Genomic DNA, 26,025 nt, shown 5'->3' with positions numbered 1-26,025 from the left:
TTTCTTCATTGGTACTTTCTCATGCAGTACTTATGGAAATAAGGCTAGTAAACTCATATAAACTCATGTTCTTTTTTTGTCTGAACATTTTTTTTCAGCCACCAAAATTTTTGTCTCAACATTTTTTTTTCGATTAGCAAAATTTTAATGACCTTTCAATGAATAATAATTTTTCAATTAATGATTTTTATTATGTCAAAAATGTTTTATGAATAACTGTTTAATTGAAGATGACTTATTTTGAAATTATTTTTTTTTTCTTTTGTCTTACAGGAAGTATTAATTTAAGTGGAGATAACAACTCATTGGCCCCACCGTCACCTACTTTTAAAAACCGAAGCTCCTCTAGTGCCTCTTACAATGAGGATATGGACAGTGCAGTAAGTAGATATTTTAATCATAGATTGTCTGATGAAATCAATGTTTTGATTAATTTTGCGACTTAATAAATTCTTTATGCAATACTTTCCAATTACTGAAATATTCCTGCAAATATTTTTCATCCACAAGTAAAATCGTAAAATGTGTGGTATATAATTTGGCAAGGCAATGAAAATTGTACTATCAGTAATCCAAATATTAGAATTAATCCCAATATTATCTGGGATATACAGAAATTACTGACATGTATCGACATGCATGTATCTCTTCCTGTTAATGTAAGTATTTGGTACTATGGAATTCCATCAACACCTCAGGAATAATACTGGAGTTAATCCATATAATTTGAAGGAAATCAAATTCATCCTTCCCTCCTCGCCTGACAAATCATGTTCTAACATCCTTTACTCATACCTGAATTCTGGATTTGTGCAGCTACAGAATTCTTTCTTTTTACCGCAAATTTTGTCATCGGGCAATCAGTTACCTCCTCAAATTTTCACCAATTTACGGAAAAAACCTCACCACCATTTCTTTCTCCGTCCCGCTTTAGTAATAGATTCTATGTCTATGTCAGGTTGTCATTTTCCTCTTCCAACCCCTTCCCCTTCCGTTCTTACACCCGTCCCTTCTCGGAGCCTAATGAAACGTGTAGTGATTTAGTGAGTAACTTCCACCTTAAGTCAAATTTTCTTTACGTTAGTTGTGGTTGGAAAATTCAATCAATCGTGCTGTTAATTCAGACGTGGAGCCGAGCTGAAGAATGAAGCTGACTGCTTAGTTTATTTTGCTTAAGTTCAAAAGAGGTTTCACTTTACTTCTTCAGTCATGGATGTTGTAATTCTGAATGAACTACGGCAGTGAAGTGAAAATGTTTTGATATGTCTTTCATCCAGATAGTGTTGGAGTTCCCTGTGTCCTTTCAGATAAAACTGTGTTATAAGTCATGTTTTCCATAAAAATACAAGTAGATGGTATAAAATATAAATATATATACTTGTAGAGGAAAGCAGAAGAGAAATGGCACTTTTAAGGAAACTTTACCAAAACTTTGCCATCACTAGTTTTGGAAAAGGTCAGAAAGTTGGATCGTAAAGAAGAATTGGAGCTTGCATTGGACCAAAACCTCCATGATACGAGGCTCTGCAAACATGGATTGTGTGTCCTTGGAACCCATTTTAAAACAGATGAAACAGTCCTCTTCGATTGCTTATTGATTGATTTTGTTTGATTCTCTTATGCCTCTATGGGTGAATAGCAAGAAACACGGAGGCAGATATCTTCCCCCTTTAGTTTTGGGAAGAATGATATGAACCATTCTGCTATAGCACCAGCACCACCAAAACCTCAAAGAATGACCAGTCCACAAGAGGATGAGGTAACCATTTGTGTAGTGGCGGCCATCTTGTACCCCGCATGCATTGTTGTTTGTAGTTATAGACTTTCATAGTGATGTTTGATTTGTATGAATATCAATGCCTGGTATCTAACTGAACTGTGCATTTACCCATTCCGTGTTGAAGAGTTTAATTTTTTTTTCTGTGTCAGTAGATTGTTCCATTTCCCCCCTTCTTACTGTTGAACCTTTCAGTGCTATCCTTCTTTTAGTGCTATGTCAAATAAAGAGTATTATATGACACCTAGATAGATCCTTTGCATTTGATTGGTTGTTTGATATCGATCATTCGGACCATTTTACAATGACGTCATCGACCGTGCAATTTTGGGTCCATACGATTTTGTCCATTGCACGCTGGCATTGTACGTGACATACGTGACAATCAACAGAACGAGCTCGCACTGCATGATCATATTTTGCATCAAAACTGATAAATTTCCTATGAAAAATAATGTAGTTTTAAGTGTCATATAAACCAAATAATGAAATCGGTGAAAGATGAAATGAATGATCCATTCAACGAGGCTACGCATCGTTGAATGGATCTTTTCATCTTTCACCTCATGAAGTACACTGTCCATTGCACTCATAAACATTCATTATTTGTATAATATTTTACAATGTTTTTCCAAGGACAAAAATGGGAAGACAGTTTGCGTAGGAAAAACTATTACATAAAGTGAAGTTTCCTGTTTTAATGTAATAAAAAAAAGAAAAGTAGTTCTGCTGACCAGTGAGCATCAGGTACTACATATCCCATAGCATGTTAGGGGTTAATGACTATTACAACTAAAAAATCACAAAGATTTCTTCTAGACAACAAGGTATGTTTTAAGAAGGTCTTTTGTATTATTATTGTGGAATGTGTTTATTTATTCTCTTCTCAATTTGTTTCATATACATAGGCTTGATAGTTTTGTATTGTGGTCTATTTTATTGTTTTGTTCAAGAATGTATTGAAATTTAGTATTCTCCAATGTGGTTATCAATTCTAAACTATTTATTGTGTGTTTTTTTAATAACTTTTTGATATTAATTGTTTTGATTCTGATGCATGCTTTATTCTCAATTATTTCTTTTTGTGGATGCAATACAGTCATTCTTCTTGCATTATGAAACTGTTGCCATTTTCAGTTATATGTGGTATTTCAGGGTTCCTTTCTTATTCAAGTTCTTATTCTTTTTAGATTTAGTAAGTCAAAATGGTTTATTCCTCATAAATAACTATATCCCTTGTTTATTTCTCATTTTCTTTCTTTTAATCTTTTTCATTTTTTTCCTTTAAAATGTTTAATTCTACAATTCTTCTGTTCTTTTATTTGTGACCATTAATAATCAGTATACTGTACCCAAGTCCAATTGTATTTTGAATTCATACATGTTTATACAGATTTATTTTTTTCAAATATTTATTTGAAAGTCTTTTCATTTCATATTTCAAAAGTTTACATTCAAATTCAAGTTAATGTTGATAAATGCTCCTATAAGATGACACAAGAACCCAAGTAAAATAAATGAAAAACTGGAAATATTGTATAGAATGTACACTTGAATCAAACATAATAATTAGGCATGTAAGCAAAGAGCAATTGTTTAGTATGATTTCTCATTTCAGAATACTGCTTTCATTGTGTACATTGGATTCAAGCTGTTTTCACACCCTGGACACACAAAAAACAGCTCTAACATGGAAAAAAAATCTGTGTGGTGTTGTCTAATAAAAGGAGACTTTTAGAGTATGAAGAAAAATCTCCTTCATATTTTAGAAACACGAGTATGACAAGTTTTCCAAAAATTTTGTTTTTTGTATTCACACTGTATCCTGCTTGGTTGATTGTTGATTGATTTGATGAATTTCAATTCTCATGAAAACACATACAAACTAAATACCTTCAATCAATAACATTGAAAAAAAAATAAATGCACACAAGTGTATGGTTGTGAAGTTTAGTTAACAAATATCGGAAGACCAAAAAGCTATTAAAAAAAAAGGTCTTCCCAGAAGTGTAATGACCACTGCAGAAGATGAGCCTCTATACCTTGTAAACTCTTTTTGTTTTTGTCATCATGTTGTTGTAATGAGTGTTTAATTCACTATCTTTCCTTTTTTCCATTCATTCTTTTATTTAGATTGAGGTCCTTGTGTTTGTGGAGCAACCTAATAGAACCTTGTACTGCCTTCTCTGTAGATTGGTCTTCCAAGACCCTGTTATTACTCAGTGTGGAGTAAGTATTCTTATCTCACATTTTCATTTCTGATTGTCATAGTCAAAAACAGAATAATGATGGCCATCTGTTGTCAATTTATATCATCCACTTTGTGGTGTCTTAAAGGGATGGTCCGGGCTGAAAGTATTTATAGCTTAATAAATAAGAGTAGAATTCACTGAGCAAAATGCCAAATTTTTCATCGAAATCGGATAACAAATAACAAAGTTATTGAATTTTAAAGTTCAGCAATATTTTGTGAAAACAGTCGCCATGAATATTCATTAGGTGGGCTGATGATGTCACATCCCCACTTTTTCTTTTGTATTTTATTATATGAAATTAGGTTTATTCAATTTTTTTCCTCCAAGAACTAGAAAAATTGGATTGACAACTGATTTAGTGCATTAGATATTTATTGCTGCAACTTATTTCATTATAAGGGAGACATATTATTCACACAAGTATGAATTAATGAAAAAATTATGATTTTATGTAATAACATAAGAAAACGGAAAGTGGAGATGTGACATCATCAGCCCACCTAATGAATATTCATGATGACTGTTTTTCGCAAAATATTGCTAAACTTTAAACTTTAATAACTTTATTATTTGTTATCCGATTTTGATGAAATTTTCGGCATTTTGCTAAGTGAATTTTACTATATGTATTAAGATATAAACATTTTCAGCCCGGACCATCCCTTTAAGGCCACTGTCCTACTTAACAACTGGTCTACTATCTACTTTGGGAACAAATTGCATTTTGCTTTATAGAAATTTGAATGAATAGAATTTGATGTTCAAATTAACTTTCAGAATACTACAAACATGAAAATGGTTTATAATTGCAATCCTTTATTTTGGAGTAAAGGCCAAATTGGTTTCATATCATAGCTGATAATACGATTGCTCTGACATCACTATGATCGCATATTGAATTCACTTATTCAAATAAGGAGGGTAGTTGCTGATTTGAATATCGCAAAGCGAGATGTCCAGTGCCTCAAAATTTGCATCAAATGTTACGATTTATTCCCAAATCAGGTTGCAAACCAATCTTAAGATGTGCGGGTGACCTTTATTTCGTACATCACAGTGGTTTTTCATGAAGCTCTTTGTACATTCTGCTTTCTTGGGCTAAATGATAATTTTCTCTACTTTTAATAACAATATGGGAGTGCATTTCCTACATGTATATACATTATCAAATTTTGATGAAAAAATATATATATTTTCAGATGCTTGCTAAAAATGAAAAATTTTGATTCACAAAGATCATATTTCAGTTACAGATGATGGGAATGTATAGAATCTGAGTTTATAGCGCCCCAGGAATGGGTCACTGGTCATGCGTAAAGTTGCAAATAACTTGTAAACGGCTTTATAAAACCCATCTTGAAGCCATATTATTACCATCGCTTAAGATAGCCTGTAAGATAGCCACATTCAATGATTCTGAAACACAAGTTCTTAGTCAGAGCCTTCAGGATGTCCAGGTCAGAAGGGATGAATGATTTTACTCTCTCTTCTCCGCTATAAATGTTTTCATAAATCTCACGACGGAGGAAATCGCAGGATTTTATTTGTTTACAAGCCTGATTTCCTTGAAATTCTATATCCTATAAAGTCTAATTCAGTTAAGACTTTTCAAACTCTTACACTAACATAACATTTATTCTCCTCCATATTTTTTTTCAAAAAGTCATGTCCATTTATGAGATTTTCCAATTTAAATTAAACAGATTTGGATTGGAAAGAGTATAACAAAATTAATTGGCATCCCCCCAAATTATTCTTAGCTTCAAATATTTTTTGAATAATTATGAATCATCTCTGTTCTTTGGATTTTAGAAAGAAATAAATCAAGTATTTTTCAATCTATGTTTAGTCCTACATACCTATATAATCCCTTGGTTTATTATGGGTTTATTTTCATGTTAATTATGACTCTAACATGTGAAGTCTAATGCAGCACAATGAGCAAGCAAAAACCTATGAACTGTTTCATTATAAAGTCAAGGTTAATTCCTTTATGGTAGAGCATGGATGTAAATTGTGGTTTCTCAGACTCGCAATGAAATTACTCCACACAAGGTTCTTCAGTCCCACTTGACTAAATTGATGTAATGATCAGCACGCAAGTCGGCCAGATTGCCATGAAAATGAAAAATATTCATATATATTTTGTTGCTCATTGTGACCAATATAGACAAATCATTATTCAAGAGTTTAACCTCTTATAACTTAAAAGTATTTTGTTTTCACGAATGCGGCAGGATTTTGTCCTCTAAAGCCAAAATTACCCTCACATGCACTTTGATGGGGAGCGTGGCATCAGTCATTGACGCCAGTCTATTCTTAGCTAGCATTGTTTTTCTGGAGAGGAAGTACTCTGTTTCTCTAATGATTTGTGGGAAGGCAGGTGAGATTGACCTCAAAACAGAGACTCAATGTTCAGCTTGGAAATGATCTTGGCAACAAGCTCTACTCAATTGTTACAAACATCAAATTCAGATGACACTGCCCGAGACCTAGAGAGACAGAGAGGCCTATGCAGAGAAAGAGAGAATAGAGAGACCTAAGAAAGAGAATTGCAGAGGACTGTGACAGGGGGAGATAAAAAGAAGAGATAGATAAAAGCTTCAAGGGATGGTCTGGGCTAAAAATATTTATATCTTAATAAATAGAGTAAAATTCACAGAGCAAAATGCTAAAATTTCAACAAAATCCGATAACAAATAACGAAGTTATTGAATTTTAAAGTTTAGCAATATTTTGTAAAAACAGTTTATATGCACATCGTCATAAATATTCATTAGGTTGCTGATGATGTCACATCCCCACTTTCCTTTTTCTTGTGTTATTACATGAAATCATAAATGTTTCATTTTCTCATACATTTGTAAATGATGTGTCTCCATTAGGATGAAATAAGTTGCGGCAATAAATAACTAATGCACTTAATCAGTTGTCAATCCAATTTTTTTAGTTCTTGGTAGAAATTTTTTGAATAAACCTAATTTCATATAATAAGATACAAAAGAACATGTTTACATTGGCTTACTTTCCTTTCCGAAGCAGGCCCCGGGCCACCGATTTTCTTAATGTAACATGGGTCATGGAGAGGAGAAGCTGAAAAAAATGTAGAAGGCAATAGGCATAGAGATAGAGAGAGAGAGAGAGAGAGAGCAATAGAGACAAAAAAACAGGAAGAGAGGGGGATGGTAGTTCTATTTTTGGTCCGAGGTTGATATGTTAGGCATGGGTTAGAACACTTGACCACCCTGCTAATCCCATGAAGATCATCTCATGATCTTTCAGCCCCAAATATATCTTACGCTGCTAATCTCCAACTCTCCTGTAATAGATATTTGTGCTCCAGGGGAGGGTGTTCAATATTTAAAAAGCAATAATATTCAAGTACAAGGAAGTGGTTGGCTATACTAGGGTGATCAAACGGGGAAAATTCACTCCGGCAAGGCATCTTGGAGAATGCTTTCAAAAACTTTTTCCATTTTTTTATGTCTTTCCTTAGCAAATTCAGGCTTGCCATTTGAGGCAGATGCAAATCATAACTTTCTTCCAGATTTTGTCTTTTTAGAAATTTATTTTCACATTTCTTTTCAGTGTTGATCATAAAACGGAAGAGGCCCTAGTGAATATTTCATCTTATATCTAAAAAATCTTACATCTTTTTTTGCAAATATGGGAGTCTCACACCCACTTCCGCCAAAGACATAATTGCCCATCTCTTAGAATCCTGTAGCTCTTGGGGATTTGTATCTGTATCACACGCTGAAGTGTGAAAGACCTCTGTTTAACTTTAGAATATGATGATTACAAATAAACTTCATCGCTATCTCCAGAGAGATATGTCTCATTGTATGTGTCGTCGTTACATGTAAACTATAGCCATATGCGTCGTATTGTTATGTAAAAATATTAAAAGAAAGGGATGCTCGTTACGAGCTGGGAAAAGCATACTTAGCAGGAGAGACTAAGTGAAGTTGACAGGGGGGAAAATGCACAAAAGATGAAAGGAAATTTAATAGTCAACTCACATATGGAGTAACAATGTTAAAGAGAACAGTTTATCAACCTTTTTTTCCCCTGTTTTAATGTACACGTGATACATGTGTCTTCAGGCTGTGATCATTGTCTCTTTCACAAAGAAGATGTTCATTACATTTGGTTATGTTTCATCGTCATCACCAATTTGTACATATAGGAAGGACATGAGATCATGAATGTTTTTATTAGAAATTTGGGTTGTTGTTTTAAGGAATTAGTTGGTATCGAAACTAGAAAGTCTGTTGTCTTTTATGTGTGACCGACTGTGGATGAGTATATAATAGAGCCATTCAAACATAATTTTGAGATGTGAAAGATGTAAAACAAGGAGACTTTGTTTAACTTAGCATTATTTTTGATCATCTGATTCTTTTATTTTATCAGGAAAAAATCAAAGAGAATTTTTAATTTGGGTGGTTCTATAAGTATGCTCCAATTGCTTTTAAATATGTCCGAACTGGTTGCGTGATGAAGAAAAGGATTGTAAAATGTCATGCCCTGAAATTATAACTGCTGTTTCCGGGAAATATTGAGTGAGTAATATTATTTGCTCTTTTGTCAATTTTTTATCAAAAATATTGTTAACCAAGAATGAAATTGTCAAATTAATGTAAAATGTGTGTGTGTGAGAGAGAGAAAGATGGGGAGCTGAATATACAGAGAATGTCAAAGATATTGAGAAAGAAAACAAGTTTTGAAAGGAAGTCTGTAAAAATCCCATTATAATGTGGAGTTTGATAGATCATGTGAAATATAAATGAAAGAAACAAGTGCGTACTCACCATTGGCAAAATACATATTTAGCTTGTATATATTACAAAGTAGACTTGTGTGTAATATTGATCTTAAATTTTGACTTTTTAATACATGTATAAAAAAAAATGGAAAAAACATAAATTCTGGAAAAAAGATGATCCAGTTCTGCCCATAATAAGTCAGTCGACTCGCATAATGTTTTTATATGTGCACCATAAGTTTTATTCTAGTGATGTAATGACATCAAATTGAACATTTTTCTCTTGGGAACAGATTGACACAACAAATAATACGAAAAGTAGAACAGTAGATGTACATGTATTTGTTCTATATGACACAAATATTGCCAACACAGCATTCTGGGAATATATGTTTGTTTCATGACTTCCGCCAGCTGTAAAACACAGTTATGAACTGAGTGATCTCATCATTGTCAACGAGTTTCAATGAATGGGAGAGTTTTATTGATTCATTCATTATTTCCTTCCGCACTTGTTCCATTTCTTATAATTTCTATTTAATACTTTCTTTGTTTTCTTTAAGATGTTCAATGCCTGGGCCTCTTTGATTTCGATTTATCATCTATTATCATGTAATTATAACCAGTCCCTATGTTTTTGTTGTTTAGATTAGGAGGAAAAATGTATATTTGATATCAAAATGTTGTTCTTTTTCTTTCTTTTTCTCTGTAGCATACCTATTGTAGAAAGTGTGTGACTTCTAGACAAATTGGTGAGTAAGAAATATTTATATGATATTGGCTGATCATGAGGGGAACATTAGATTCTGTAACAGTCATTTCTCCCTCGTCTTTAGATGAGGGCAATATATTCGATGTTTCCCGAAAGAGAAACCAGTCGATATTATCATTGTTACCTGCAGCTGTATAATGTGTAAATTAGGCTATTATTTGGAACAATTTGAATGCCTATTTGCTTGTCACTAATTCTGATTTCAGGTTATTCATGAACTTGATGAAGTAATCCTTGCTAAGTAATTGTGATGTAAATTTGTATCTCCCAATCCTGCAAGTCTTGTATACATGTAGGTACATGTTATACTGAACAATGATTACTGATAGGTAAATTGGTCTAACTGAAATATTAAGGGATAATATTGAATGATGTTAAAATATATAACACTAGATTTATGATGTATATAAGACGTTTTTATGATGCATGAAAAACACATATATTGGCTTGCATGATACAGTAGGCCTATGTCTGGATGCAATTGTGGAAATGCTGAAATCTGCTAGATCTGTAAAATCCATTTGCATTTTGTCATATTGCTTTCTAATGTGAATCTACAACTCTTCAAAAATGGATCGCTCCTTTGGAATGCTGAAGTAAGTCCACTTTTCACTGCAAAAAGCGTATCCTGACATGTTAGTGTTTATGACTATCTTTTTTTAAATACTTTCCAAAATTGACAAATCGCTTACGTGGAGCGTTGTGGCCCAGTGGATTAGTCTTCTGACTTTGAAACAGAGGGTCGTGGGTTCGAATCCCAGCCATGGCGTAATTTCCTTCAGCAAGAAATTCATCCACATTGTGCTGCACTCAACCCAGGTGAGGTGAATGGGTACCTGGCAGGAATTTATTCCTTGAAATGCCACCGCGCTGTAAAAGGCTGCGGGGCTAAAGCCGGGGTAATAATATCCAAGTCCTTTGGAAGCGCATAGGGACGTTATGACATAATGTGATATGCACTGTACAAGAACTGCGTTATTATTATTATTATTATTACATGTATTTTCATTCACAGAAAAGTGCCCCGTGGATAATATGAAGCTAGCTGTCGTGGTGAACAATATCGCTGTGAATGAACAAGTTGGAGAGTTATTAATCCATTGCAAGTATGGTTGTAAACCAAGTCAGATTAATCTAGGTGAATATGAAGTAGATCCAGAAGGATGTCCATTCACCATCAGGATTAGTGATAGAAAGTAAGTGGAGTTCTTTTTTAATTTGTCAACATTTCCTTAGTACTTGGTGGGATGTCCCTCCAAAATACATCTGATAGGTTGGTCTATAGTTTTTAGCAATCAGTGAGTCCAGGAGAAGTGTATTTTAAAAGAAATGAGATTTATAATCTATAAAACCAAACAATTAAATAGTTCATTTTAAAGAACAATTCATCAATCACTGTTGGCATGCATATTCTGTTTCTTGCACCATTATACTGCACTCCAATTCTTCCCCTATCTCCATAAACTGTCTGGCCAGAATTCAAAAATGGGGGTTTGAATTCAATCATGGTCTGAAACCACCATGTTTTATTCTTATTTTATGAATTTATTACATAAAATTCAATAATGATTGCTGTCACAGGGCATTAAAGGTCAAGTCCACCCCATAAAAATGTTGATTTGAATAAATAGAGAAAAATCAAACTAGCAAAACGCTGAAAATTTCATCAAAATCGGATGTAAAATAAGAAAGTTATGACACTTTAAAGTTTTGCTTATTTTCCACAAAACAGTGATATGAACAACTCAAATGAGAAAGTTGATGATGTCCCTCACTCACTATTTCTTTTGTTTTTTATTGTTTGAATTATACAATATTTCATTTTTTTATAGATTTGACAATGAGGACAATGTGTTCATTCCACATGTTCAGGGAGGAATTAATCGCTGTTCATTTGACTATGAGGAGAAAAATAGAATATTCCCTATTTCATATAATAAAATACAAAAGAAATAGTGAGTGGATGACGTCATCAGTCTCCTCATTTGCATACCCACCAGGATGTGCATATAACTGTTTGTGAAATTAAGCAAAACTTTAAAATGTCATAACTTTCTTATTTTACATCCAATTTTGATGAAATTTTCAGTGTTATGTTTGTTGGATTTTTCTCTTTTTATTCAAATCAACTTTTCGTTGGGGTGGACTTGTCCTTTAAACATTTTACTATTTCATTGTTTTTAATTAATGAGCCCATTAATTAATGCATAATTATTGTTGCAGCACAATTCATGGTTATATAACAATGATTCCAAAGCAGCTTGCGTATGTGGGTCTGTAAGTTTTACCAACTCATTTGTCCTTGTCATTCACCTCATATACTCCCACACTATCATTTCAACTTTCTGTCTTTTAGAAATCCAGATTTTTTTTTTTTATATACTACCAGACTTTTATTAGCAAATTCACATTCTCCATTTCACAATGCTTACCCCCTTCCTTCCTCTCCCCCCCCCCACCACTGCCTTCATTTTGAAAAGGTTTATGCCACTTCTTTGAGCAACAGGAAATGGGTTCTCACACTCGCAAAGAATCCCAAGTTTGAGACATCTTAAAACATGATTGATAGAGATTCAGTCCTTAGGAAATTGGTATTACCAAATCCTCCAAGATCTATTCTTAATTTTCTGAATTTGATTTATCCTCTTACCAATGCTCAAATCGTCTCGTGTGGGATTTAGCTATGATGAAGTAAATATAGATAAGCTTGCAGACAGAATTTTTCTGGAGTGCGGGTATTATGAGGTTTTTAATAAAAGAAGACGGGGATTAAAATTCATTTTGGGAAAGTCATGTGTATTTGATTTTTGATAAACATATTCTGATTTTTTTTCCTTATTATTCCCAAGAGTTTAATGTTCTTGTCTGTTTTAGTATTTAGAAAAAATTCAACCTTAAATAAGAAAATTGTGTCCCTTCGTCTATCTTGGTTTTTTTTTCTCTCTCTCTTCTCTCTCCCCATTTCTCTGCCATGCATGTACATAGGCAGAGAAAAAAATAATTAATGCTAGATAAAATAGAGATGCATTATTTAGGTGAACTTCTCTCTTCATTTTGATATCTCTCATTCTATGATGTGGAATACATCTGTAATTAGGAAACCTCATTTTCTTTTTGTTCTGAGATAGCTGATAGGAATATTAATGAAAGTAAATCAGGATAAATCTTTCTGGAATTTCTTCTCTTTTTACAATAAAAATTATCAAGATTTGACATAAATATGGAATGAAATGGGAAGGAATTAAGAGAGACATGCTTGAGATTTTTCTTTTTGCTCTATCTATAATAGAGAGCAACAATTTCTTATGCTCCATAATTCTTATTTTGCAATTTATAAAGAGAAATTATGACAAATGAAATGTACTCTACACTTATCATTAATGATTTTTTTCATTTTCCTGAACCTTTTGTACTGTTTTCCATCGTGCCATAGCTACCAAAGACCTCTCTGTCTTCGATACGAGATTGCACGCTTTACGAAACAGAACATGGCAAAGCCTATTTGACCTCACTTGCGTAGGGTGTGGTCCATGACAGGCCCCTCCAAAGCTCACATGCTCCCGCATGTGTAGCGTTGATTCCGGCCGATATCTCCTTCATTTTACTAGGTATTTAGGTTGAGTTTTGTTTTCATCATGTTGCTGTTGTTTCCTCTTGTCTTTTCCATAGAGAGCATGAGTCACAGTGTGGCTATGCCCCCGTTCGCTGCCCCAATAATCCGGATTGTCCGCTCGTCCTAAAGATGGTAAGAAAAACATCGGCCCCTCCTTGGTGTTAGCCTAGTAGTCTATTGACCTTGAAATCAAAAGAGAATGGCACTACCTCGCTAGTAATTGATAGACATACACCCTTCAACATTTCTAGCTTTAATAGGGGTCGGTAAGGGAGTTATTTCCAAGTTGAGGTCTCCAATATTCTAGGATGGATTATTTTTATGTAAGTTAAATCCGTTACTTCATATTATAATATTTTTAATAAGATATGACCTCTTGCTTCTGAATATAGCATCTTTTTAATTATTTTTTTACAAGGAAGATGAATGTATATGAAAAGAAAAGGAGAATGGGTTTAGCAGACAGAAAAAAATCATTGTTTCATTGCAAGTGGACACTGACCTTTGTTTTTTACATCCCATTGCTCTTCATTCAATTATTTTGATGATTTTTTGTCATGATGTACATGCTTGTGTTATTTTATCAATTCATCCTTCTGTTCTTATATTTCTTTTTATAATATAGAATCTGGAATCTCACCTCTTTAACTGCAACCTATGTAAATGTGATCATCAGCGATATGGCTGCCATTTTGTAGGCACACAAGAACAGGTAAGTCTAATGGTTTATTCATTTGGTCTACAAGTAGTTGGTCCAATTCTTAGATAGTCTGACCCCACAGGAGCTAGATCCACTTGGCCTACTCTCAATTTGGTCTGATTATTGTTTGGTCGACACAACACCTTGTTCAATGCCAACTTTTCTCATTTTCACTTAGTCTAAAACCCAGTCTGTTACCCTGTTGGTCTTATTTCTACTTTGCTTACTTTTTACTTTGTCAACTTTTTTATTGTTTATTTTGACAAATGAAAAACAAATGAAAATTTGATTCATAAACAATCCATCTGTAAACCATATAGACTAAGTAGGGATAAACCAATTGCATAATAGATGAAATGGCTATAGCCTAAGTAGAAATCAAACAAACTGGTAAATTTGTTGAATGACAATTAGACCAGTAAATAAATTGGTGGTAGACAAGTTAGGATTAGACCGTGTGAGATGAGACTGAATGGAAAGTAGACCAAATGGGTGTAGACCAAATGGTAATGTACTAGTTTACCAGCATTATGGTTTTATTCATCAAAGACAAAACTTTTGAGATGGAATCAACTTCTTTTTAAACTTCTAGTTACTGTATACCACAGCTGATTTAGAGTCTGTTTTGTTGGGATGACTGTAGAATAAGAACTTTGATAGATTAATGTTAGGTTGAAGATTTATCGATACAATAAGATTATTTCAAGTCAGGTTTGGTTTTGTTTAATACCATGGACATCACTGTGTTTCTTGTGTAGTTGGTCAGTCATATTTGAATGTTCATCCAGCCCAACTCCATATTGAATTAGATGTTTCTTTACATTTGAGCTCAGAGTATACAGTATCAAATGGAAGTGTGCCTATGACAGCATAAAAGACTTCTTCTTATCATTTCTCTTGTTCTCTCTATCTTTTGAATAACCATGTACATGTAGGTGGAAGCACACCTATCTCAGGGTCAGTGTGCCTATGACAGCATCAAAGACTTCCTCTCTGCCTCCGATGATAAGATAAGAGAACTCCAGATGACCATCCACCAGAAGGACCAGGAGATAGGTTTCCTGCGCTCCATGTTAGGCAAGCTCTCTGAGAGGGTTGACAGGCTGGAGAAGTCAATGGAGATGAAAATAAGTGAGTGTTTGCATGCTGTCTAGCTAGGAAAGTCTTTCATGAGAAAATATAGTGATGTTCACTGACAAATTTGTCCTTAGCCAATCAGATGCAAAGATTTCAGTAGCTTATAACAATAGTTGGTGAAAATCACTATTTGTTTCATGAAACCCTCCCCAGATCTACAATGATGTCCTACACTTCATTTCTATCAAGCTTTACAGATACTCTCTGGGGGCATTTCATCAATCTGAATTATCAGTGACATTCTTTGTTATTATAAGCTACTAATTCTTGCTTCTAATTGGCTGAAATCACATTGTTAGTGAAAACCAGGTGCAAGATTCTCAATGAAAGAAGGATAAGATTAGATTAATCGAATGATGAATTTGAAGAGGTAAGTTGCATGTAAACCCATTGCCCCCCACCCCCAAGTTATCTTAAATGGATATGTTCTGGACCACGATACACATATTTATTTCTAGAGGTTACTGGATTTGATTCTCAGTTTGCTTTGGACAAACTTTTCAGGATAAGAGTTTTAAGCAATTTGATTGAATTTTTATGTTCAAATTTTCAATTCCTGGCATAATTCTGTCTTTTGGCAAGTTATTTTTCACCCATTTCCCAGGCAAAGAAAATGAGATCCAGTAGGATGAGAAAAGCCATTGTATTGATATTTTTCACATTCCCTCACAGTGATCATCTGGTATGACCACCCTATAGGGAGTGAAGGTGTTGTGCACTGTCACCAGAGTCGAGAAATTTTTGTATCTGAGAAGTCTGATATCATTCCAAGTTTCCAAAAAAATGCTAAATCATCAAATTTTCACCTCAGATTTATTCATCAAGGTCTTTGTATTCATGGTGCTGGTGACACATCAATGTTCAAACCCCCATCTTTCCAAAAACTGATTAAAGCAAAAACACTCAATTCCCTCTCAAGATTAGCGTACTCCTTTGTATGCTAAAGAGGGGGATTAAATGAATTTTTTTTTTTTTTTGCATTGTCATCACGACAAGGTTTAATTTACCACAGTGTAATTAGCTTGTCTTTCAAGTTGAGTCTTTGAACCTCTTGGTGAATATGGTGGGCCTCAGTACGATAAAATGTTTCTTTATGAAGATATTTTGAGTCCCTGCCTTTTTAAGGTTAGTTTACCCCACTGACTGCTACATGTAAATCCTCTCATCCTGTTCCCATAGCCAATAGGTTAATATCCTGATCATAGAAATTGAGTCTTGTAAGTCTAGATGATTAAGTTAGGCCTCACTATAAAGAAGAATTAAAGGCTTCATTAAAATCCTATTGTCTTTTCAAGGTTTTAAGGGGTTTCCAACGTGCCAATTTCTCACCTAATTTACCAGCCCCTTATTTAAAGGGCATATGATATAGGGTCTGGAGTAATCCAATGTGAGACAAAATAAGTTTTCCCTTCTTTTTATAATGCTTTTATTTTAGAAAAGGGAAATGTTATTAGACATTATCAGCCTGTGAAGGAAAGAAAGCACAAGTGTCCTTGAAAAGGAATGATACTGACCGTTTAAATAAGAAGCAACAAAACCTTAAAACAAACTGAATGTTTTTTGTTTATCTTCACCTTCAATTTTTCTTTGCCATTTCACCCATGGCTTCAATGTCACAGTTTTATGTCTAAATAGGCATTATTTCATTTAATGTTGTGTCATAGATAACACAAGGTGATTCAAAGCTTTTAAGACTCTATTCTGATTTGTGTTTTATCATTGGCATGAAGAATATATTAGTAACATTTTAAATATCATTTCCTGGAGCACCTATTCCTATCATTGGAGAATAGGAGTGGATAGGAATGCAATCTTATTTTCTTTCTTAGAAAAGTCAGGCTATAAGAACGTTGAATTTTGTATCTTCATGATACGATATTCTTGCGTTGAATACGTCATCACTTGAAGCATCTCCCTCCTGTCAGTCATTGCACTTTCTGTGCCAAACTCTCTCTCTCTCGAAGGGAGAGTAATTCAGGAAACAAGTTATCAACTCGCTAAATCGCCTATCAAGGTAGGGGTTCCCGAACCGTGCCAAGTATCGTAGACCTGAGGCGGCGCTGCTGACAATGGCTTTCACCTGTGGGATCACGTCAGGGGTCGTTGGAAGTGAGATCGCACTTTGACGCTAGAAGGTTGTTTCTCCTCTTTTGGAAGATATGGAGATCTCTACTGTGGAACCAAAAATGTTTTTGCTTTTGCTTTTTGCTTTTGAAATAGGATGAGGATCATAAGAAGGAAACAAATGGTTTTCATATTAAGAGAATTCTAGATTCTAAACCACATACAATCTGATGGTATGGAAAATTATTTGGGGATGAAAGAAAATAATGGTTAGAGTAAATCAGTAAATTGTAAATGTAGCGGTCTGGCGTCCTTTGGCAAGGCGTTAATCCACACTTTGCCACTCTCGACCCAGGTGCAAAATGGAAACCCGGTAGGATGTGAAAGTCATTGTAGCTTGTCCAGTACTGTGTGCGCCTCACCGGCGACTGACTGGAATACTCCCCAGGGAGTGGAGGATGTGCACACATTGTGTGCGGGAATGACTGATTGAATCCGATGACCGGGGTAATAATATATCTGTAAAGCGCTTAGACACGTCGTTTCGATGTATTAAGCGCTATACATGTACAAAAGCGGATTATTATTATTATTATCTCCATGATGTAGCAAAGTTTGATTACTCAGCCTACGAAAACTATGAAAAGAAAAAAGGCCTCAAAGCCATTGATGAACGGAAGCATGTACATGAGCCCTTCTTGTATTTAACCTTTAGATTGCTATTAGGTCTTTCCTCACCGCAAAAGTATCAATTGGAGGCCAGGAGGAGCCTTGTCGTGCCGTGGAGTCTAGTGACGTTACTAGACAGCAGGAATAGAGAGCTGGAATCGCACCGTATTTCTCTATTCCAGGGAAAGTCACAAAGGGATATATTTCCTGTATTGGTAATTTGTAGTGTAAATGCAACGGACATAATCAACAATAGTAATTATTTCTTTTTGAGTGACACACAAACTAGTATATTAGTTACAAACAGGTTGGATTTATAATTGAGTCATGGTGACAAATCCTTTGTGTTAAAAATTAAGCCATTGATCTGACTACTAAATCCGGTAGACAAGGAGTTAAGAAAAATGTGCAATAGATCAATGTATTGATTATATTTCTGTTAATTATACTATTAATATTAATGATAATGATAATACTATTCAGATTTCTGAAGGGCATAAAACAAATTTCTCAAACCGCTGTTGTATTTTATCCAAAATGAAGAAAAGAAATTATCACATACAAATTAGCAGTACATTATTCTTATCTGTAAATAGAATTGAAAGAGCGTTAACCCATTGAGTAATCTCACTAGCGTCCATGGAAATGTGCGTTATCATGAAATTAAATCAATTGTACAGGTTAAACAGCTGAAGTCTCCATAGAATATCCTTAAACTACATCAATATGGTATTTGATTCTTTTTATCTCTCTAAAATCTTTGCTGATATTGATTAAAGCCATGGATTTAACTTCATATTGAATGTCTTGTGACGTTGTTTACAAGGAAATCTTAGATTGGGGATTATGTTTGATTATAGGATAGGACATAGAAAAGCTGAGTGGGCTTGTGTTTTAGTTGGAATCAGGTGACCTGTCGTGTTTTTCCAGCGTAGCTGTGTCTCATTCTACTGCTTCATACCTGTGTGATTGTCGTCATTCCATAGTGATCAATGTGTGGGTGTATATTGCTAACCTTAGAGAGCACCTGTTGCATCTTTCAGTGTCGGTGTCATCGTAGGTTAGCCTTATAGGGTATGTTTCGATTCCATTCATCTGTGTACATTGTATGAGAGTGACAGCTGCTTCCTAGTACTTGTGTTTTCACAGATTAAAAAAGAAATCCTGAAATTTGCTACCAACTTCCAAAAATTTAGTGGCATTTCCAGGAATCTTGAAGTTTGTTTTTGATTTGGAAAATGAAACAGCAAGCCTGAAATATTTTTATAGTTTATTTTATAATCCAAGCTTTGCAAACACTGCTCCAATGAAATTCCTTTGAAAGATAAATGAATTCATACTTTTTTTGCAAGCATGCTCTATTTACATGTATGTACAAACCAGTGTTCTGTATAAGGAGAATTACTGGAACGGATTAACACATTGATTCACTTGATTTTTTTATTTGAAAAACAATTTATTTTTATCTTCATGACAGGATTTATCGTTGAAATTCAACTCTTAAGACTTATCAAGGGGTTCCCCCTCAATTTGTGAAAATTAAGAATGAAAAGTAGGACATTGTGAGGTAAGGTTACCAGCCTGAAATATAACCCAGCTGAAAAGGAAACTTGAATTTGCAAAATAGAGTCGCAGATTACATATTTCAGACTTAGATTAGAAAGATGACAATCAATTCTGTCATGAATTGATTTCTTAATCACTGAAGCTTTAGAGTTTGAGACAATACCAACAATATGAGGTGAGCTTTGTCACTGGAACACACAAAAAAAGTTGGATTAAATGATGCAATTGTCGCTTGGGTTGCTTTCCAATATAGGGATTAATTGTCTGATTCTTCCTAATCGTGAGTGAGCACGACATTTAAAAGAGAATGAGAATAACGTAATACCAACGTGTATAATGCAACTTGTCATCTGGTATTCTATTGTTGTTTGGATATCTTCTAATTTTCTCTTTTTATATTTGAACCTTTGTATGATTCATTGTTTTCTTGATTCACCATCTGATTCATCTGAATTTATTCATGTATGTCATCTTGTTTCTCCCATGATGGCTATTCTCATCTTTCAAAGAAGAATGATGCTTCATCCCCCTCTTTCATATACAATCATTGCTGCATATACAAACTTTTTTTCAAGTAATACTTTTCCAGTCTAATTTTACTAGCAAAAGCAGTTGTGCTTTTCATATTGACATCTTTTGTACACTTTACACCGATGTGTTTCTCTGCATCTTATTTCATTTTACTTTCATTTTCACTTTTCGTCTTTTTTCACTCTCCCTTCTGCCACAAACGAACTCTTCTACTTTATTCTTGCTTTTTCTTCTATCTACCTTTCTCTCACTCTCTTTCTTTTATCTCTCTCTCTCACTCTCTCTCTTTGTTTATCTTTCCATCAGTTTCACATATATGTCTGTCTATTTGTTTGTCTCATTTATCTTTTTGTCAATCAATCTATTCATCTACATATTCCTTTATATCAATATTTATTTCTTTTCTTTCTTTCTTTTTTTTCTTCCGTTTTTCTTTCTTTCTTTGTTTCTTTCTTTTTTTTTTTTTCTTTCTTTCTTTCTTTTTTCTTTCTTTCTTTCTTTCTTTCTTTCTATTTATTAGTCTACATGTACATTTTGTTGATCTGTGTCCATGTTTTTCTCTCGCTCTCTCCCTTCCTCTTTTCTTTCATTTCTTTGCCACCCAACCCCCCCCCCCCCCCGTACCCAATATCAATTGCTCTTTTCTCCACCTCTCTTTCTCTCTCCTCCACCTCTCTTCTCTATTCCCTCTTTCTCTCCTCTGAATCTCTGTCCATCCCTGTTCATCCTCCTGTCTTAGCTTGGTATTAAGTCAGGATTTTTATTTCTTGACAGTAGCTGTGAATATTAAAGAAGCAGGAAATCAGTTATTATCATATAATCTCTCAATTGAAGACAGCATTTCATCCTCCTCATCTCACATACTTTGAAATTTAAGGTTACTATGTTCATTTTTTTTTTCAATTTACATTCATTTTTATACTTCATAAATGTTACCTTTTCTCTTCCAAAAAGTTAAAGACATTATATGGAAATTTCCTAATAAGGACATGTACATGTATATGGTTCAATAGGTTTATTATTCTATTCCATAATTAGTATAACAATACTATATATTGCAATTAGAATGATTATTATACTAATATTGCTCATTGGTAAGATGTCAGTCAGAATCACAATATTTGTTGGGTGTGAGTTAAAGGCATGCATTTTCTTATAAATATGTCTACACTTTGCATAGAATTTACTTTTCAAAATTATGAGCTGTATTGAGAAGTAAATCCTTTTTCTGGTGCATGTACAGTATAACATCACATTCTATAGATAACTTTCAGCAAGTCAATATTTGAGTATCGTCATCACGTTGCTGCATGTAGACAGTCTGCAACCTGTTCCTCATACAATCTAAATATAAACCAATTGATGATATTAATAGTACGGAGGATCATCATGATTGATCTGTTACAAGCTACTGAAATCCTTGCATCTGATTGGCTCAGAACAAATTAATAAGTGAAAATCACAGACTCTTTGCTTCAAGGAACACTCCCCTATTTATAGACTAAGTGCGTGTTGGTGAAGGGTTATTGAAGACTGCTCTTACTTAAACTTCTAGGGGCAATTCCATAGGTTGGTGGACATGAGCTCAATGTGTCTTTGTACATATAGCCCATCTGAACTGTAACGTGAGTAACCACTTTATCTGCACCCCTAGTAAAAACCATGTGTTCTTTATTTTCTTAATTATATACAAATTTGTCTCCCTAATATACTTCTTTGAAATGGATATAATCAACTTTCATAAAAGCCTTGCATGAGGACACTTTTCACTTATGTCCACTTTTCATTTTATGCATGTCCAAAACATGTAACATGAGTAACCGACACATTTCAAAGATTTGCCAGGAGCATAATGAAATTTCCCAAGTTTTGTTTTTATACAAAGGATAGTCAGACTGCGTACTATGTTGTGATAAAGAGATGTTAAGTTCCTATCAATAATAATGGAGATACAGCTCCAAGTATGAGTCAAGGTGTCTCCAAATGTAACGTGAGTAACCGTGGAATAGCCCCTAGGTTTCCCAAGTGTAGAAGGAGATTGATATGAGCAGGAATTGCAGAAAATAGACTAAACTTTCAGTTAATAGTTGTGCTTCTCATATTGACAGCATTTATAAACTTTATACTGATGCGTTTCTCTGCTTCTTATTTCATTTTGTTTTCATTTTCACTTTTTCGTGTTTTTTTTCACTCACCCTTCTGCCACATACAAACTCTTCTACTTTATTCTTGCTTTTTCTTCTTCTATCTACCTTTCTCTCACTCTTTTTCTTTTATCTCTCTCTCACTCTCTCATTTTGCTTCAAGAAACACTTCCCTATTTACAGACTAAGTGCTTGTTGGTGAAGGGTTATTGAAGACTGCTCTTACTTAAACTTCTAGGTTTCCCAAGTGTAGAAAGAGATGGATATGAGCAGGAATTGCAGAAAATAGACTAAACTTTCAGTTAATAGTTGCACTTGACCAGGTTTCTACATGTAAATGATGAACTACTGTAAGAGCATAGCTATACACAGTTAAAGCCTGATACCTTTCCCATGTCAAAGTGAGCCCCCTATAGAGATTTCTAGAGGGGTTTTATCAAGAATCTTTAAACACCAAACATTTCTTATTTCAAAATATCACTTTATTTTTGTTCTTCAAAGTTTATGACATAGTACATGACTGTATCTCTATAATTTCTATAGGGCATACAAATCGCTGGAATACAATTTTAGTTTATTGGACCAGTCGCCCGTAACACAAAGCTTAGCAGTGATCGTAGAACATTTTTCTATGATTGATTCCATAGACTACAATGTACAATCAACCATAGACTTCAGGCGTACGATGAATCGCTATTCTTTGTGTTACGGGACCCATATTACCTTTAATCAAAGCTACTTGCAAAGTTTTCAACATTAATTTATATATAAATGCTTTCTTTTTATTAGTGAAATAATCATACTTGTGTATAAAGTTCATCCAAAGTTTACTATTAGCAATCTCCTTTGGAGTTATACGATTCTTGACTTAGCCTGATTTTAGAAGACCAGAAATATGAAGAAAAAGCAGGGATGAATTATAGATCCTGAAAATGTTGACCCAATTATGGATGTACTGTGTGAAGCCTTAGGTGTATGATTCATACTCTCTCAGTTTAATTAGGTCTGATGTTTTTCAGTACCAATGACACATTCACACATTGGTGTAGTCCCACCCATTGAATTAGCAGGAGAGCCACAAGCGAGGGTGTGAGGGTTGGGCCTCGGGAGATGCACGACTAATTGGTTGTGCCCACATGTTAGGTTTGCAGTTCAAGAGTTTTCAATACATCATACATTACATGCCGTGTACTTATTTCATGTACTGGGCGTGTGCACAGCCGAAGGCTAAAACAACTCTTTCAATTAGTGTTTGGAGTGAATAGTTCTCCTAATTCCCTATGTCTCAACTACCCTAGGTGAATTCACCATCATTATTTAATTACTTCTATATCCCATTAGGTTTATACAAGTAATTCTAAGCGAAGGCAAGTCATTATATGTAAAGGTGAGAAGGAAGAACAAATAATATACATGAATACGATTGAGGGTAATTACAGGTATTGATATAGAAGCAATTCCTTGTGTTGAAAAAAAAAATTGTGGAAGATCAAATGCTGTCCAGAAATGAACTTTATGAAGCATTAAACAGCAGGAAAGAATATGACACCTGTATTACTGCTGACATTGTCTAGTATAGGGGAGGAAGAGCTGAAAATGAGAACTCAGAAGATTAGACATTGCAACGAAAATTTACTCGGAAACAAACTTAAAAACTTTGAAAATAAAATGTGAGACTATACCAGAGGTGGTCAGTATCACTTTGTACCCAAATCATGACATACAGGTACATGTTACATGGAAATACAAGATTGAAAATACAAAGTGGTAAAGGTGAAAATAAAGTTACAAATGCCAAAGTTGATGACTATGTTTTTATGGAATTGTAACCTAAAAATCAAAAGGGGACAGGAATTGTTTGTTGTCTGTGGCACCATCCCCTTCTCCCCCCCCCCCCCTCCCCCATCTTCTACAGAATCAGATTTTGAAAGCATCAAGAATACAGTATTGAAGTGGAAATATGGTGGGGGGGGTTAAAAGTATATTGTGAAAAAGGGGACATTTTACACTTCATACATGTATTTGACTGAAGCATTCACACGAAAGAATACAATTGCCTGAAGATTGTGTTGTCCACCCCTCCTATGACTTCCACCGGATCATTGTAAATAGGTTAGCACCTCCCCGACACAGATCAGACAATTGCCCTTCCTTCCTGCCCCCCTTCCCAGGGGCCAAGTGCTTCAATCAACACTTCTTACTCGAAGGAGGGTATTCCCAATCAGCCAAGACGACTTCATCTATCTCCTACTTTCAAAGACACATCCTAACTGACCATTAGTTTGAGGAAGCAAGGCGTGGAGACCGTCAGGTCAGGAGGAGGACCAGATTTAGGCCCTCAAGGTCCTATGAGCGGTCAATTTAACATGGTCAGTTGGTCAGTTTAATGCTAAGAGGTGGGATAATGGCATGTAATTTCCATTTAATAAGGCTTAATTGTGCCTGTCTGTTTTAAGTGAGTAGATATAGAGTGATGATGGCTTAATTTTCAATCAGTCACTCATAATTTTTTTAAAGAAAACTGGTGTTAAACATTTCTTTAATTGATCATTTAAAGGCATTATGTACTGATTAACAAATTGTAACCTATTACATTGAGTAATGAATATAATGATAATAATAATAATACGACGTTGCTTGTATAGCGCATATCACTGCCCATGGGCGTCTCTATTGAATAAAATCATAGTTAACAAGGCAGTCCTTACAAAATTCATTTTTTCTTTATTACAGGCAAAGAAATTAGGCCTACATGAATAATATCATTTGAAAATTAAAAAGGAATACATTAATGCTTACATGTATGCATTGTATTATTTCCATGTAATTCCAAGAGTCTAAATCAGATTTGATGCTACTAATTATTTATTATTCTATAAATAAACAAGATTACCACATTATATATTCTCATTGAAAAAATATATTGTTTTAAATCTCAGTACATGCAATAATTCTTTGTAGGTAATGTGTGTAAACAGTATGAACAGAATTAAGTAGTCGGTGTGGACATGAAGTGGAAAATATCAATTTTTACAAGACCAATTGCTTGTGACTCACAAATCATGATTCATGAATAGGTTTACATTGAAAAAAGTCATAGTTTCATTGGAATCATTTCTATATTCATCAAAAGGTTGACATTGCTATCACTCCTGTGTCAAGAATCTGTTTTATGTATTTATTTTCTTTTAATTCTCTATTTATCAGACCACAATACATGATTATTTTTTCATCTTTAAAATCTGTTCATGAAAATTCTTAAACTTATTTAAAGTTTTAATTGATTCTAGTTGATTTCTATATACTCCAAAATATTTTGTAAAACTTAAGTGCAAGGATAATTGTCTGTTTTCCACTACTCCGTCAGGCATGCTCTGATCCCGGGGGGGAGGCCTGTCAAATATATTGCTATACACACGCGTGACCATGAAATTTCCAAACACCCCCTAAACTAGTTTATCTCTGTGTGCAAAATAACCCCCTAAACAAGTTTTTTGCGGGCTTTATTTACACATTTTGGCCCATAAACAAGATATCGCCAAAATATGACCTCGGGGGAAAAGCTTGGTGAAAAAATATACCCTTAATACGTTTGGCTAGTCTTTAAAAAAAAAGCTTTGGGGGAAAAACATACCCTAACTAAATACATTTGACCTCGCGATTGACCATTGACCGGTCTTTAAAAATCACCCTTTTTCTTGAAAATCTGTGTTTTTGATACCCTTAACAAGTCCACGCGCGGACCGCATCAAAAACTGAAAAAACACCCCTTTAATTGCATTTTTCTGGTCACGTGTGTGTACAGCAATATATTTGACTGCCCCCCCCCCCAGGGCTCTGATGTCAATTTCTAACGTGTAATTAGCAATCTTTTTCTTCTCTAATTTGAAGTATTCAGTACATACTTTAATATGGAAATTGGAGCTTGTACAGAACTATGATGAAATTAGGATTTTATTGGAAAAGGGGACAATGAATATGATGAAATTATGCAATTTTCCTGGAAGCTGACTTTCAGAGATTTGATTA

The 26,025-nt window shown here is 34.3% G+C and overlaps 1 protein-coding gene across 2 annotated transcripts in view; it reads left to right on the top strand.

The window, feature by feature from the left end:
• The first annotated feature begins 276 nt into the window (after nucleotides 1–276).
• LOC129268947 (E3 ubiquitin-protein ligase TRAF7-like) overlaps nucleotides 277–26,025 on the top strand; it is a 50,271-nt gene continuing 24,522 nt past the window's right edge. Inside the window, exons 1-8 of one of the 2 annotated variants that reach the window (XM_064105121.1) lie at nucleotides 277–380; nucleotides 1,640–1,759; nucleotides 3,911–4,006; nucleotides 9,513–9,552; nucleotides 10,588–10,768; nucleotides 13,242–13,317; nucleotides 13,811–13,897; nucleotides 14,821–15,016. In XM_064105121.1, the coding sequence (XP_063961191.1) occupies nucleotides 369–380; nucleotides 1,640–1,759; nucleotides 3,911–4,006; nucleotides 9,513–9,552; nucleotides 10,588–10,768; nucleotides 13,242–13,317; nucleotides 13,811–13,897; nucleotides 14,821–15,016 (808 nt within the window). In that variant the 5' untranslated portion in view covers nucleotides 277–368. The remainder of the gene's footprint in view (nucleotides 381–1,639; nucleotides 1,760–3,910; nucleotides 4,007–9,512; nucleotides 9,553–10,587; nucleotides 10,769–13,241; nucleotides 13,318–13,810; nucleotides 13,898–14,820; nucleotides 15,017–26,025) is intronic. The other variant, XM_064105122.1, reaches the window with a different exon arrangement.

This window comes from Lytechinus pictus, chromosome 10, assembly GCF_037042905.1.
Source record: "Lytechinus pictus isolate F3 Inbred chromosome 10, Lp3.0, whole genome shotgun sequence".
Lineage (NCBI taxonomy): Eukaryota > Metazoa > Echinodermata > Echinoidea > Temnopleuroida > Toxopneustidae > Lytechinus > Lytechinus pictus.
Note: the sequence above shows the minus strand (reverse complement) of the source record. Positions and strands in the feature narration are given on the sequence as shown.